This window comes from Syngnathus acus, chromosome 10, assembly GCF_901709675.1.
Source record: "Syngnathus acus chromosome 10, fSynAcu1.2, whole genome shotgun sequence".
Lineage (NCBI taxonomy): Eukaryota > Metazoa > Chordata > Actinopteri > Syngnathiformes > Syngnathidae > Syngnathus > Syngnathus acus.
The window spans coordinates 14,719,278-14,735,939 of NC_051095.1; the positions used below are offsets into that span (position 1 = coordinate 14,719,278).

Genomic DNA, 16,662 nt, shown 5'->3' on the forward strand with positions numbered 1-16,662 from the left:
GGGAAGTTCGTTGAAGCACCTCATTCACATAGAGCGTCGCCGGACACAGTAGTAGAATAAGTGGCTACTTTATTCTCCTCTCCTCCATCCAATTCACATAGCATCAAAATGACTTCCTCAATCCGTCTGATATTGTCATCTGCGTATTGCTTCTCTTTTATTAAAATGTCAACAGACTTGATGTGTGTGGAGCACTCAAGGTGACGGATGACAAACGGGCCTCTTCGGCTTCCCAACCACATGCCTTTCTAAAAAAAAAAAAACTTTTTATACAACGCGCTTTCGAGGTTAACCCCCAGAGATGTACTGAATAGAAACCCAGTCGGTGCACAAGTTCGTCTTGGAAGAAAAATATTTTCTTGAGTTATTTTGGTGGCTATTTTTTTAACCCGGAAGTAAGCCACCTGGTTCACCAAGACCCTGCTTGGAGAAGAGGAATAAGCAGAAATGCTCCAAGATGAGTGAATGGAGGATAACACCACTTTGGGGTTGTTTGTGGTGAGGAATTAGAATTTTAACACGTCTTAAACCTTAAAAAAATAAAAAAAATAAAAATAAATAGTTTATTTAGCATGATATGTCTCCTGTAAATGTGAAACGGACTGGCATATCGATCCAAAATTATTCACTGATTGTCCCCAATGACGTGGTGGCTACTTTGAAGAAGTGTGAATGTGTATTTCTGTATTTAATGAATAAAAAGGTTCAATCAGGGGACTGTGCCCTCAAGATTGAATGTATATTTATAGTTGTTCCATTAGTTGAAAAGCGAGTGAGCCGGTAAGCGTTGCCTAGCAATACTTCTCGCCGCACATGCGAAAGTGTCACATCTAAGAATTTCACAGCCGACATGTGTCAAATAAAAAGAAAATGTTTCAAAATCTAACTCGCCATTGCCTCCATTACCCTGAGTGCAGTTGTGAGCAGCACTTTCAGACAAACTCCAAGTCACCAGCACTAGTCAAGAGCCACTCAGTCACGCTGCCATCATCAAAACAGCACAAAAGCAGTTTGAGTCAAAACAAGGGGCATCCTCATTTAAATGTCGCTCCACCAAGAGTGTGTCCATTTCATGAAGTAACATGAGTGACACAATTAAGATGATGGGATAATATGAGCATCACAAAAAGTGCATGATACCACATCTTTTCTCACTTAGCAACAGCAGAGAATATGCCCCGTGGGGGGTTATCAAGGGCAGAAGACCTGAAGGCTACAAATACAGAACAAATAAAACAAATTTTTCCAATCTGCTGCACAATAAAGACACACACCCAACATGAGTATTGTAAACTGCATGTTTGTGTGTAAATGTCAAGAATTTACTTTCTGCCATGACCATCTTTTTTTCATGTCATTGAGATTTGTCTCAGATGAATTTTCACCTTGTTTCTTGTTCTCATTGAGAGTCGCGTTTTTATTGAACATCAATGTAAAAAAAGTGAGACAAGGAAAATGGTTGCTCTCTTCCTCTTGAGAGACTAACTTTGGAAATCTGACCTTTACTAGAGATGCTTTAGAGCAGGGCTTCCCAAGTTCGGTCCTGTAGAGCGCCTATCCGGCCTGCAGCCCTACTAAAACAATCCCTGACTGTAGTAGTTATACATCTCTTCAGAACCGGACTTGGGCACCCCTGCTTCAGAGGGTTCCGCATGTGTCTATGCTTAAACTCCCCCAGAAATATCAAAGGTTTTTTTAATTTCTCGATGTTGGTGATTTATGCCACCCAATCTGGCTTTGAAACACATCATACAATAAAAGTAAAGTCAGAATGAAGCTGTATTTGGGGTAAGCTGCCAACAGATTTTTCCATTAAGTTTGACATCTTGACATGACACCTGGTTCATTCTTTGAGAGGCTAATTGTAGCATTTCTCAACTGGTTTTTGGCATCAAAGTGACGCCTTAAGTGATTTTTTGGGTGGATTCCGAAGAGCACTTGAACACCCTGCCACTTCTGCTTTTAATGCTACATACGTACACAACATGCTCAGAATGGGATTTGTTGGAGCCTGTAATATTTAAGTAATTGCGAAGGCTTCAGCATCTGTAAATAGCTCAACTTTTCCTGTATTTACAAACTTAATAGGTTGGTAATCCGTTTCCCCTTTATGAAAACAGAACTGCAGAAGAGTGTGGCGCTAATTATAATGTAGCACTCTAAGCAGCACTTTGCGTTTGTACATGTGTTTACTCACTTCCTTCATATCCTTTAATTACCACCTAGCGCATGCACTCGGCATGTTTTTTAAATATATGATTCTGACTCCTGAACGTCAAGTCCATCCAATTTCGAATAACACTTATCCTCATTAGGATCGTACTATGCAGAGATGGATAGAGTAACCACAAATTGTACTCAACTGTTATTTCAGAATAGTAGGACTGAAGTAAAATGAGAAATAAATAAGTATACAAAATAAAAAGCAGTCCTCCGAATAATTAGTAGAGTTTTCAATATCAAAGTCAAAGTCAAAGTCAGCTTTATTGTCAATCCCTTCATATGTCAAGACACACAAAGAAGCCGAAATTCCGTTTCCTCCATCCCACGGTGACGAGACATACAAGTAGGCGACACAAAACAAAAACAAGAAGGCACAAACCGTAAATAATAAATAATAAATAATAAATAAAATAAAATGAGCGATGAATAAATAACAGACCAATAACCCATTAAATAAGAGGGGCAAAACCGAGCCAGTGTGCATACAGCAGACAGCAAGAACAGGACGCTACGCTGAAAGGGGGAGCGAGTTCAGGATCCTAACAGCCTGGAGTACGAAGCTGTTGGAAAGTCTGGTGGTGCGGGAGCGCAGGCTCCTGTACCGCCTCCCAGAGGGCAGAAGTTCAAACAAAGAGTGAGCGGGGTGACTCACATCACTCACAATCTTGGTCGCCTTGCGGGTGAGATGGGAGGTGTAAACTAATGAAGTACTAAGCACCTAGTGAGTAAAGTTCTGATTTATTTTTTAATCAAAGCATGAAATAGCCTACATAAAATGGCAATGTCCAAATTTAAATTATTGCCCAACAGTTTCATTTTCACTGAAACAACAATAAATCTTTATAAAATGACATAAAGCAAAGCAAATTCTATTTCAAAGAATTGTCTTAAATTTTCATTCTGACGTTCACATTGATATAACAGTACATTAAGCTTCATACACCGAGGGTGTGGTCATGTGACTGCTTGACTCTTCGATTGGTCAAATGAAGTCAAATTTCACTAATAGCATGAATGGCTGTGTTGGAATGAGAAATTCTAAATGTTACTATTTTATTTCAAACGGACACCTAAAACTTTGTTCACTGTTGTTGCTACATAACATAATATATTAAAGTACGAGTGTCACAAGACCAGAGTTGAAAAGTTGGGTCTGACTCTTAATACAAAGCTGCTACTGAGCTAAGCTCTGTGAGAGAGGAGAACACCACAGGATCCTTCAAATCTCTGGACATGGCATATCGACAGCAACTATTTAAGCTCTGTTGGATATACTGAACTATGTCAAAGCACTATTCCGCACTTCTTAAAAAAAGAATTCCACAAAAATTGTACAGCTGTTATGCACCAGTAGACCTACTATCTTGCTGCACATGTTAAGAAGTTGGGTTTCTAAGTGCGAGTGCGAGTGAGTTTTCAGGCTGTGATGCACTACAACAAACAACAAAACACAAATTGGCAGCAGTGTAGTGTCTCGTGCTTTTTGGCAAATGCTAATGCAGTGCTTGGCAGCACACAAAGTCATCATCCTCCAGATATGCAGTGCCTGTTGTAAATTTGTAGCATATTCTGAGGTCTTTTGACCTGAAACTACTTCAATGATTTTGTTGTTATGATAAAGTGTCGCTCCAACGTTTTCCTGATAAATATGTGAAAACTGTCTGGTTGGTTTAACTTTTACCTTATTTAGAAAAAAAATCTGATTTTGACAGTTACTAAAGACTTGTTTCCATCAACTACCACGCACTACGGTTCAATCAGGTGCTGAATACACAATTTCTACTGTGAAAAATATTTAACCCGCTTCTTCTGAGGTATGCTTGTGAGAATCGCACCAAAGTGTCTTTTAAAAAATACTGCAAATCATGTTGGCGCCAGTGTAACTTGTCATGTGCCGTAAATTTTCTTTGTTTTCCAATTGGAGTCTTTGCTTTGGTAATTTATGTTACTGTCTACTTTACTTTTAATTTTTTTCCAATATTTTTTGTTAATGTGTTTAAATGCTGTGAATGCATGCTATTTTAGCTTCTTTTTTTTTTTACTTTAGCTATTTTAGTCATTTGTGTAGCTACTTTTGTTTTTCTCTGCTGTTCTTCTGAATGTCATCAACAGTTGTGTTTGTAAATGCTCATAAGTTGTTGACTTGCCTTGTGTATGAAATGTGCTATATAGTAAATGAAGCTGTCTTGCCTTTAATTAATTGGAAGTTTACACGTTGTCTGGCCCCTAAGACACTATGAAAATTGATGCACAGCCTGCTTATAGCCTTACTGTGGAGATGCAGCTTAATCAGGGCTGACCTGATTCGAAACGTACCATCTGCTACGTGACGATTCCCACCCTTAGTAAAGTTTGATTTGTTTCTTACATTCCTATTGAATAAAATTTGTAAATGTTACAAGAATGACTGGTCCGTGCCATAGCACATGAGGTACCCTGCTATTGGGGACAAAACAAAGTGTCTTGCTTCAATCTTTAAGTACCATATCACATTGTTAGAGTCCCCGAGAGCTGGGAACCAAGTGTTTTGTGGTACATGAATGGAAGGAATAGAAGATGTGCCTCTCGTCAAAAGCATTCAACAATCAAGCACAACGAGCTGTACTGAACCACCATTTAATGGAACCCTTCAAGAAGTCCATTGGAACACATAAACATTCAACAGTAACAACCTGAACCTCATACTGTGGAGTGTTGCACTTCTTCAAAGAGATTAGTGTGGCACATGGCAAAAAGTATCATTTTACCCTGTAGCATTTGAGTTGATAGTAGTGAATGACAAGCACTGTCCAAATTGAATTTTCTAAACTGGCATCCATCCAGAACCAGCTGCTCGTATTCATCTGGCATCATCACTCCAGCAGACTGCACGTGTTAGTTAGCCGCAGAGTATTCCTACTTCATTTATCGGAATTCTGTAGGCCTTGGGAGTTGACAGCCTTGGTAATTAGTGTCCACAAGCATAATCCCCGTGGTCTCCAGACCCCACACTATCAGATCCAAATCGCCTTGTGAAAGAAAGCAGATCTGCAAATGTTCATCTCACATGGGCTGTCAGCAACAACCAAAAAAAAAAGTGTGTAAATGTGTTAAGGCCATGCGTCGCTCTGTTTCTCAGTGGAAAATCTATATGGGCTTTCCATTTTCCATTCTTATCCTTGGATGAATCTGCTGCTATTCTTGTTTGAGTTTAATGTGTGTTGCTTCCTCCCAGGTTTGTTTTCATTACCTATAGTATAATTATTCTGTGTTGTTTTGCAGATAAAACTTGAGTGTGTGCAAGTCTCTTTAATCATCATTATACAAGGGCCTGGCTTCATTATTCTGGAATAAACAACAGTAGGCTTGTTTGTATTTGTAAAGATGCAAATCTGCAGAGATAATTTAGAAAGGATGTTGCAGAGATGTTCCATTTTTCAGACTGTGATACTCTGGGAAACGTTTTAAAGGGATGTATTCGGGCAAGACGAGTGTAGTTCTCCTCTGGGTGCCCAAGTGAAGAGACATGAGATCTAAATAAGTGCGCTGCCGGCGACTTGACGACACAAGTAGAGGCGAGGGAGCCAGAAAGTGCCCTCTCTCTGATTTTTCATGCTCAGCTGTTTCGACTTCAAACTACATTTAAAGTCTGGGGATTTTTTTTTTCTTCATACCTGGGAGACAAACATCCTCAAAGTGCTATTTCTATATTTCCTTTTAAGATTGGAAAAAATATTGTCTCTGACTGCATATAATATACTGGAAAATCCCAGAACCCACACAGATCCATTTCATTTTTTTCACTTATGTTTGTTACAATTATTACCGAATAAAATTGTTCTTAGAGGAAGTGTTCCCATCATAACAGCTCTATTAATTGTATATGCATCCATCCACTTATTATACTTTTCAGGCTTTTGAGGGCCTATCCCAGGAGGGTTATAATAGTTTGAGATTTTTCATTAATAATAATAATACATTTTATTTATAAGGCGCCTTTCAAGGCACTCAAAGTCGGCGTACAAACATAAAATAGCATACACAATTAAAAAAAAAAAGAGAGAGAGTATAAAAGCAAAGAAACATCCGCAGAAAATCAAAGATAAAATGTGAAAAAATGACCGGATTTTATACACAGTTGGTTTTGACTTGTTTTAAGTTTTAATTACTTTTACTCTTTTAGAAAATATTTCAAGTTGGTTTGTTTTAGTATTAGTTTTAGGTTGTTTTTTTAACACATAGAAAATGACTTAATTTATTTTGTTTTAATATTAACTTTTTTAATACATGCAGTATTTGTCAAGTGCAAGGTAAAAATTTCATATTAATTGTACAATTTCCAAATAACTGGTCCTCCTACTGCACATACAGTAATACAGAATTAAATACATTTAAAATGTTCAATGAACTAAGGTCAAATGACGCACACTAAACTCTTGAGAAAAATTATGTCTCAAACTGAAAATTGCGGGCATATACGTATTCTTTATATAAATCTGATGTAGTAGGGAAGAAAGTGAACACATTTTTCAAATCAATGTCAAAATTACGTTTAGTCATACATAAAGCATTCTTTTGTTGATCTTGTGGATTCCATATACTGTATCACGGCTCACCTGCTAAATCCTCATGACATTACGATTTTTTTTTTTTTAAATCTCCTTGTCTATAACAGCCAAAAAATATAGTGTGTAGGAGGGGTAAAACAAACAAACAAACAAACAAACAAACAAAAATCTAAAGACAGTCACTCTATGATGCGGATTATTACCAGTATCGATGGGTCTCTTTGGAATGTATCCCTCCCAATGAAGCAAAGTTTTGCTGTATAGAATATCAACTGTGGTGTTTTTTCCCACAAGTTGTCAGGTGAGAAAAAGTGGAGAGGACCTTATAAGGACTGAACCCAAAAGGACACAGTGTTCATCGGTGTAGCTGTCTAAGCTGCTGCCCACCTCAATCCATCACAAGGCTGCCTATGGCTCCCCAGAGGCCCGATGCACGGTGCTGCCCCCCCTCCCTCAACCCCGCTCCACCTTTCCCTCCCACGGCTGCCCGCCTCACACCCACCACCGCTGCCTTGGCCGCCACCCGCCTGCGGTGAGTGACAGGCATCTAGTTCCGCCTGACTGCAGCCTCTATCTCCTTCCCCTCAAGGACAACGAAGAGGACATATTGTCATCAACTCATCTCTCTCACTCCCACGGCCGCCGCCTTCCTCATCGCTGAACATATGCGGGCTGTCTCTCGCCACACGCATTTATGCACCCGGCGATCCAGTCACCTGTAACAACATCCATACGACCTTTTCCTAATGTCCACGGGCTCAGCAGCACTTCAACCCGTTCACACAAACAACCCGCAGGTTTTGCAGTGCCTGCCGCTTTTATTCACTGCTTTCGACGTGACTCCGTGGCGGAAGGCATCTCGCCGCTTTTGTTAAGAAGCACGTCAAATGGAAACCTTGAGTCAATAAACAGGGTAGTGTGTGCGAGGGCTTCGACATGGATCGCCTGAAATATTTTCCTCCATGTCGATATGTGATGAGAGTAGGGATCAGGTTGTACAAGAGAATAACCAACAAAATGAATGGCGTGTGTCCTAAAAAGACACGTGGATATTTACTTTGGGTATCGACATGAATTTCAAATTCGTTTTATCTGTATGGAGAGAGAAAAAAAGAACTGCTCATTTCTGCCAGTTGCTTTTCTTCACTTGACAACTGGGGTTCTGCACTGAACTGGAGTCTGTTATGAAACAGTGGCAGTGAATTGAATTGGGAGACTGTCAAAATCACCCAAAATGATGAAATGAGATTTTTCAGGGACCTGCGCCAGCTATCAAACGCACAGTTGTGGGGTTTTTTTTTTCTTTCAGGACGGTTACCTTGGAAACAGTTTATTCAAGTAGCGATAACTAAATGTGCTCAGGATGTCTGGAAACACATCATTCACACATTACTGTACGTAACCTAATTAATACATGCGTGAATATTGTAATTAACAATGGGTCAAAGGGGCCAAGTAATGGGAAAAGGGTCACATGTAAAAATTAACCCACTGTTAATTATGACCTAGTCTTCTTGCTTACTTTAGCCTCATTTTACACCCTACAAATATAACTGTAACTACTATAAATCTTTTTTTATTGGGCATGCTGCATGCCTTTGAAAATGTTTTTTTTTTTTTTTAAATAATGTATCTGGAACATTTTGCATATTTTTTTCCCACCAATAAAGGATATATTTAGTATAGCCTAAATTTTATTTGTCACTCTTGACATTTTTAGAAATGCTCCGCGCTGCAGACAATAGAAAGCGCGGGTGGTGTGTGTTGTGGTAAAGACATCGAGCACATGGTGGTATCAGTCATAGCACATTTATCCATCCATCCATTATCTGTACCGCTTGTCCCCACAGGGGTCGCAGGCGTGCTGGAGCCTATCCCAGCCGTCATCAAGCAGTAGGCGGGGGATACCCTGAACTGGTTGCCAGCCAGTCGCAGGGCACAGAGAGACGAACAACCATCCGCACTCACATTTGCAATATGAAGTGCTCAATCGGCCTACCAAGCATGTTTTGGGGATGTGGGAGGAAACCGGAGAAAACCCACGCAGGCACATAGGGAGGGCCAGAGGTGGAATCAAACCTGCACCCTCCGAACTGTGAGGCGGACGTGCTAAACAGTGTTCCGCCGTGCCGCCCATAGCACATTTAATTACAGTCAATTACTTGCACAAACCACTGTTTTCCCTTGTGGTGAGGAATTTGTTATTTAAAGTGACCCAACAGGTCAGGCTTGGATGAAATACTGAATATTCTACCCCTCATTGTGTGGTTTGTGCTCCTATTTATCAGCATGACATTTCATTATAAAAAGTTTACTTGGACAGACTTTTAAATTTTTTGGTACAATTATAGGTGGCTTTTTGCACACTGGACTAGGCCAAACAGTCAGTGTTAATCAATGTTGCCAGGTACCTTGAGTTATTTTTCTAATTACTTGTTTTGAAAAGTAACTTTGTTACTTTATGATTACTTAAATTAAAAAGTAACAAATTTAGAGTTCAAGTGACCTTGATAGTTGATGGTGGGACTTTCTGTTTAAGCATCAATGCATACAGCACTGCGATTCGTGTATTTTCTTTCCATCTGATGGAGTGTTTTTGAAGCTAAATCACAAATTTTGCCAATACTGGAAAACGCTCATTTTGGAGTTACGCCATTATCAGCATCACTGGTTTTAATGGGACTGTAGAATCCCAGAGGATTTCAAGGGCCTATTTCGGGATTCAGAAAACGGATGGATATTTTGTCTTTGTTTAGGAAAAAAGTGACATGGTGGCCTTTAAGAGTCCTTTCTACAGAAAGTATACTGTTATTTAAATCGAATTTTTCCATGCACTTTCATCCACTTGCACTATGAAGCTAACTAATTTTCATGGTGCTTTTTTAATTGTCTTGCAACGCAGTGACATTTGATATTTGAAACTTTCGTGTAGTTTTAGTACCACAATGGAAATAATGAGAACTAGCACTTCAGCTATTATTAATTAACGAGACATGGTACTGCATCGTCTCAGACCCCCACTTGTTGACCCCCCCACACACACACTCCCCCCACTTTCTCTCTCTCTCTCTCGCTCTCTCTCGCTCTCTCTCGCACTCGCCCGCACGCATAGTCCATATGTCAAAATAAGTATTTACATTTTTTTTGAATGGCAGGAAGATCACTTTTATATTTTCTTTAGAAGTGATGTATTTAGGGATTAATTGGATGGATGCATGGATCAATAAACCTCCTAATTCCATGCCCCCAATTGCACATTTATGCTAATATAAAAAAGAATGATCAAATTGAAGTTTAAATTCCCACTCAGACTTGCGGAGTATTTAATAGCCTCAATTTTATCCACAACGGCCCAATTGACACTTAAATTTCAAAGCCATCTTCATTTGGCTTCTGCTGGCAATTTTAAGTTCCACTTCCTTTTGCCGATGCTGCTGTGACCCATGTTAATGGAGATTTATAGGGCAATGCGACTCTTACAGCGATCTGCTATTAAGAATTGTATCCAATTATCACCTTACTGTTCTCCAACCAGACAAAAAAGGCTTCTGATGACATCATGTAAGCAGGGAGACACAAAAAAATGAGCGTGTGGGAGAGCGAAACGTGAAAGCCAATTTTGTCTTTGTGCATTGGTGGACGGATGTGTCTGATGTACATAAATTCTGACAGAGTCCCGTTTGTATGTATTCACTAATAATGCGTCTCATTGGCAGAGAAAGATGAAGATGGACTCCACGATTTATTTCTCCTCACAAACACAACCCTCGCATAAATATTAATGGCATATGTTCAGCTGGCGGGCATGAATCGTTTTTCAAACAAGGAATTTTAACTGTCATCCAAGCGTGTCTTCACTGCTTTAGGGCCACAGTGAGGAGAACGCTTTGTAACTATTTATTTTAGATATTTGAGGAAAACTCACTGATCAATGATTGCATTTGTCTTTTTTAAGGTGCATTTTAACATTGTTGTATTTTTTAGGCACTTTATTTGTCCTAAACTAGATTGCAGCCTCGCACTATTGGTGTGCAATTTGGTGATGTTTATTCTTCTATCCTTTTAGGTCTACGACCACGAGTACAAAGCGGTTCTGGATGGCGTCGAAACACCCAGCCTGTTGGAGATCGACTCGATTCGGCAGATTGAAATCTTCCGAATTGGAAATGGGAGTCAAGAGGTGCTCGAGGTGCACGACTTTAAACATGTGAGTGAAGGTATTACTCAAGTGCATTCAGTAGAAATGTGGCAGATCATGTTTACGTGTTGGCCTTTGAAAACGTTAGTGGCTAAAAGGTACTAAATAATAGCTGATAATGATCATTTGCAGTTGTGAGATCATTTAGATCAGTAATTGTCAAAGTGTGGTATGAGCACCGCACAAGTACAGTTCAGGTTCATTTAACTTTAAAGTTGAATACATTAGCTCTTTAAGAGCTGTTTGTTTTAAAACATTTACTTAGGAAGAATTGTTAATTAACCACTGTTTCCAAAATATTTCAATTGAATCATTCTTTAAAGGCATTACAGACGATCTTTCGGACAGCTCAGAAACCACCCAGATGCAGGTCAGGTGTGAGTGTGAGTGTGAGTGTGAATGTTAATACGTGATTTGCTGTCTGCGCCAGCCAGGGCGTGCCCCCTCTCTCCGCCAGGAATGGCTTCAGCTCCCCACAAACAGGATAATTGGTGCAGAGAATGAATGAGAGAATGACCACAAATTCCTGTAATAACCGCCTAAACACACAGTCATTAGAAGAGCAGATTTACGGTTTAAAGGCACTCACAGCAGCCCCAAGAGGGAGGGTTGCTCTTTCCTAAAAGACTAATTCTATAGTAGCAAGTCGTTTGCACTACAAACACCATTAGGGAGCCTGTCTCCATTTGTTTCACACAGCAGCTTTTGCAGTAGCAATTTTGTCTCCAGCAAAACTCATTAGCTTACCTTTCATTTCTAAATCCTGCCCCAGTCTGAGGGAGGCTGCACAACCAGCGACTCAGACAAAGGACCCAAAAGGCTCAACTTGCTGGTGGGAGCCAATATTCTTACAACATTATTTATTGACTATGAAATGTCAATAGATAAACCTTCAATTCAGGACAAAGCAAACATATTCACTTGTCATTGTTTCGGTTACAATGGCCAGCAGAGTGTTAACATCAATCACCCGCCCCCCTCCCTCGCGCCATTTCTTTATCTTGCCTCTTTCTATGTTCTCTTGCCAAGCTGACACCCCCCCATACACACACACCCACACACACACACACACACACACACACACACACACACACACACACGAGCCTGTTGCTTGTGCCACTTCGCGCTAGTGAAGCACATCCCCTGAGGCGACTCAATGCTCTTCCATGAAAGACTAAGTAACAAGCTAGTAAGCACAGTAATTCAAACCTTATTCTGAGAAGAAGAAAGAAGAATGGGAACGAGGTGGTATAAAACACACTGAAAGGCAGCTGTGTGCTGATGGTGAAAATTGATTTCTAACAAAAAGAAAAAGGAGACCGTTGCTTGTTATTGAAAATGACCGCGCTTGGCCAGTCCAGACACGGTCCCATCAAGCCCGAGGGCATTCTGGGCTTTATGCCACCAGAACTCTGAGCCACAAATGATTTTCAGCTGTTTATCTTCTGCAACAATTCACAATTCATAAACAACAGTGAGGAAAAATACATCCTGAGAGCAAAGCTGGCTAACAAGGCAACACAGTCATCATTTGGGTCTGAGCGTGTGAAAATAATTGTGGATGAGAATAGAAAATCACTGCTAGCCTTAAAACATCCACAAGACAGCACATATGTTCTGTCCAGTACAGCAGGACCTAACAAGAACTTTATCTGTCATGTTACGTATGTGTTATAACACCAAACTTTGACATCTCACTTAGATATACATTTTACATGAGGATTTCTTCTCATAAAATAATACACTTTGACCATGAATATAAGACCTCCACAAAAACATGAAGTATATCATTGAGAGGTTCAGCCTTCACTACTTTGGGACAAACTGTCCAACAACAAAATCAAATGTAAACTCATAGGGGAAAACATCTCCCCACAGGAGTGACCACATGTGACCTTTAGGACATGTGACCTTCAAGTCTACTGTGTAGAGGAGCGCAAAAGAAGTGACATTAGAAGTGAGGTTGACTTCAGGAGATGTGTTCTGTGCTCCAATGGTCTCAGATTGTTTCCCCGCGTCACGGATGGCATGTCCTCTGGGCCGAGGAGGAAAAGCCACAACCAGATTGCTCTCTCCACTTGGTTGACAAGGCAGCATCTGCGGCGCTTCGAGGGTTCGCGTTGGCGCCCACGGCATTGATGCGCTGACTTGCGCATCTGTGACGGCACCATTAATACTGGCGGGTACATGCTTAACATCCATAAAACGATAGACTGAGCGACTCCAGCCCATTGTAATGGAGCGTCCAGTGTTACCACTTCAGCACCAGACAAAAACGATGTGGCGTTGAGCCAGTTGACTGTCGTTTTAATGTACCGCAAAATCGGGACCAAGCTCTGCCGCGAATACTAAAAAAATGTAAGTGATTGACACCCTCTCTAAAAAATTTTAGAATTGCCTACATTAAGTACCATCCAGTGGAATCACCGTCTTTCAAATTATGAATCACCATTTGGGGCGGACTCGATGTGTCCAAAAACGTCCCTTTTTTTTTTTTTTTTTTAGCAAGTATTTGTCACGGATCGGATGGAGCAGGGCAACCAAATGCAGCTTGGACCAGGGTTTATTCAGCAAAACAAACTAATAGACTCGCCAAACTGACATGACTTAACGAAATAACAAAAGGACTAACCGACAGGGACGCGAAACAAAGGACGTGAAGACATTAAGACAACAGGAACCAAAAGACATCAAGACAACAACAACACACAACGATCCGACGGGTCGTGAGGGGCAGACAGGACTTATATACACGACAGGTAACAAGAGGCAGGTTAGAATAATCAAACTAATCATGGGCACACAGGAGGGGAGGGGCGAGCACACAGACAGAAACCAAGACAGAGACGCATAGTAACACGGCTGGGGACGAGACGTGACAGTATTTGTATCTTGGTGAAAATATAAATACTTTATGGGTCATGAGTAGTGCCACCTGAAAAGTCAGGGAAAGAAAATAGCAAAGCATTTATCCGTGAATAAACTTCACAAAGAATAAGTTTCATTATATAATAATGTTTACTTTATATTGACATTGTTAGAGTGATACTAGGTTTACAATTTTTTTATCATAGTTATATTTTTTGTGGTGAATGTCCATGGACTGCTCGAGGAGACAAAAGCAATTAGATCAAGAGATGAAGTAGTGTGATGTAACAGGGTGGCACTGCCTTTATTAATGTGTTTTTCCCCCCAAATGTTGAACTGAATATAGGTTGGAAATAATTATGCAAATCACTGCAGTGAAACTTTTCAGAACAAGGCTGCGTGAGACATGCTGACATTGCTTCAAGATCTTTCTTCACAGGGTCTGAATGACACATGCTGTTATGTCCTCCATCCTGTTGAATAGACGCAGCTGAGCGTCTCACAAATGGACACACTAAGTGGACTACTTTTCCCCTTCTCCTAGCGCCATCTCTCAAAATGACATTGCTTTCCATTTCTCATTCCTGTGTTAATGTGTCTTTCTTCATTTTCTGGTTGACCAAGCCCTGTAATCATTGCATCTCATCACAAGAATGCCCTTTGCTTCCCCGCCCGCCACTCCCCGCTACAGCGTAGCCAAATTAAATGGAGACTCATCACAATAAAGTCAGGCATAAACATCATGCTTCTGTGCTTGAGACTATTATTGTCCCGACGCAGATGAAATTACAGGCACTAGATCACGACAGGCTTCACATTGTATCATGTCATGTGTGGCCACTGTCTGTTTTCGAAGTGATTGCACCTTCCCCAAAAATCCACAATGCAGACCCAGTGGCCATAGGGTCAAGTTAACTGATTAAAAAGGAGATGTCACAGCAATCAGTGGGTCGCCGCAATTAAATTTAGAGAAAATCAAGTTCATTTTCGTGGCACCACTCATGCAATTTTCAGCTGATGACATTCTACGGCAGATGTAGATCCTGCTGTCTCTTCTAATACAGTGTGATGAATGAGCAGCTCTCTGCAGGAAATAAATTGGATAAAATCTGATCTTGTTGCGCGTGTTTCAGACGCTGTCTCGGCTGAATATGTTAGATTAACATACAATAGTGTGGAGCGAATTAAAAGATCTCTCTCGTGCCCATTGAGGCTCAGCGTGTCAGACTGAACAGAGCACCCGGTGGAGAATCACCGGCTGCAACTGAAGACAGTGACTTCCACACTTGACTGCACAGATTAAGAAGGCGAGAGAAACCTGTGAGTGGCTAATTCAATGGGGGCACTCTGCAGAAAACACTTGATTCTCCAAGCGTGTCACCCAACTCTCTGGTGTATAGTCTATGAAGTGTTGTACAGCCACAGCAGAACACCCGTGCCATTTGTCTTCTGTTTCGCTTTAAAGCAGGAGCCTAGCTGCATTGGTCAATAGTCTGCCATTACTACATAACGTGCGGCAGGCAAAAAAAAAAAGGGCCTACTGTACTACATAGGGTTTCCCCAGGTCATTAAAAATGCCCAGAAACATTAATTAAATCAAACAATCATTGGTAGGCTGAAGGTTAGCGGTTCGCACTGAGCTGCGTTGCTGCAGCTCACAAAGGACTTCCGTGCCCTTTTGAGGGCCAAGAGGCAAGTGTCACTTGGAATGACTCCAAGTCATTTGCTCTTTAGCCTTTAGGCGTATTTTATTCAGCAACTCCTAAAGATAGCTAGTGTTACGGCATTGGATGTTATTTCAAGCTCGTTTGCAGCAACGTCATTTTTATATGGCAAAATGTTGGCTTCCGTGTTAGTTCTACTCTCACATACACTTTTCCATCTAGTGCACTTTAGAGCGGCCAGTTGCACATGTGAACACTTCATCAATTGCATAACACGCTACCCAAAAAAAAAGATTTCAAAGAACTCATTGTGTATTAACTACTCTGGCTTTGATTATCTTTTCAAATGGACACCTTTCAATACAACTGCCCGGGTGCTTATGGGAGATGCGCATCACATGGAGTTAATGAATGAAAGATGTATCCGAATTTCTGAGCAAGCTTTTGCTTTCCTCCATATTTTCAAAGGGACTCACTGCTATCCGCTTTGCTGAACATCAGAGGTGCTACATCAGGAGCCAAACCAGGACGCTACCCATAGTGGCAGGAGTGGAGGCTGAGGACGGTGACTTCGAGGTATGCGTGCCGCGTAGCCATACAGAAAGTTGCCATGCATACTGAAGGGAGATAACCGGAGTAGCGTCTCACTGATCCTCAACCTGTCCATCCCCATCCCGTCCCTCTTACTGAGCTTTGTGGTGCCTGCGGAACTGTCAGCTGCCCACAACCCCACAGACTCTTTGTGGCTCACATCAAATGGTGTTTGCTGTCAATCCTGAGCCAATATTAATTTTTAATCCTGTCCTCCAAAGGCTCCACTCAGATAGCTTAAGGGGGGTGGTCTGACTGAGGGGGGTGACTGTAATATGTATGCTATTTTTTTTTCTTCCTAGTAAAATACTTTTTCTGTGAGCCTCCTCTCAAAGTTATAGGGATTCATTTGACTTTTCTGGGTGTTAGATAGCTGTATGGTGAACTCTCCACAACGAGTGGAAGGAATTCAATCAAAGAAAATATCCACTTTTTTTCTTGTGTCACAGTGCAATTCAGAGTGGGCCGCATTTTCAAACGGAAAATCCACACTCATGCGCGCTCATTTCCATTTTACCTTGTAGCTGAGAAGAAGAAGCTGGCAAATCCGCAGCAAAGACACTCCATTCAA

General features: G+C 40.9%; 1 protein-coding gene across 1 annotated transcript in view; it reads left to right on the forward strand.

Moving 5' to 3' along the window:
• The window catches only part of tnmd (tenomodulin), a 48,704-nt gene that overhangs the window by 19,135 nt on the left and 12,907 nt on the right, over positions 1-16,662 (forward strand). The window contains exons 3-4 of the mRNA XM_037262560.1: positions 10,837-10,977; positions 15,969-16,076. Of these exons, the coding sequence (XP_037118455.1) occupies positions 10,837-10,977; positions 15,969-16,076 (249 nt within the window). The remainder of the gene's footprint in view (positions 1-10,836; positions 10,978-15,968; positions 16,077-16,662) is intronic.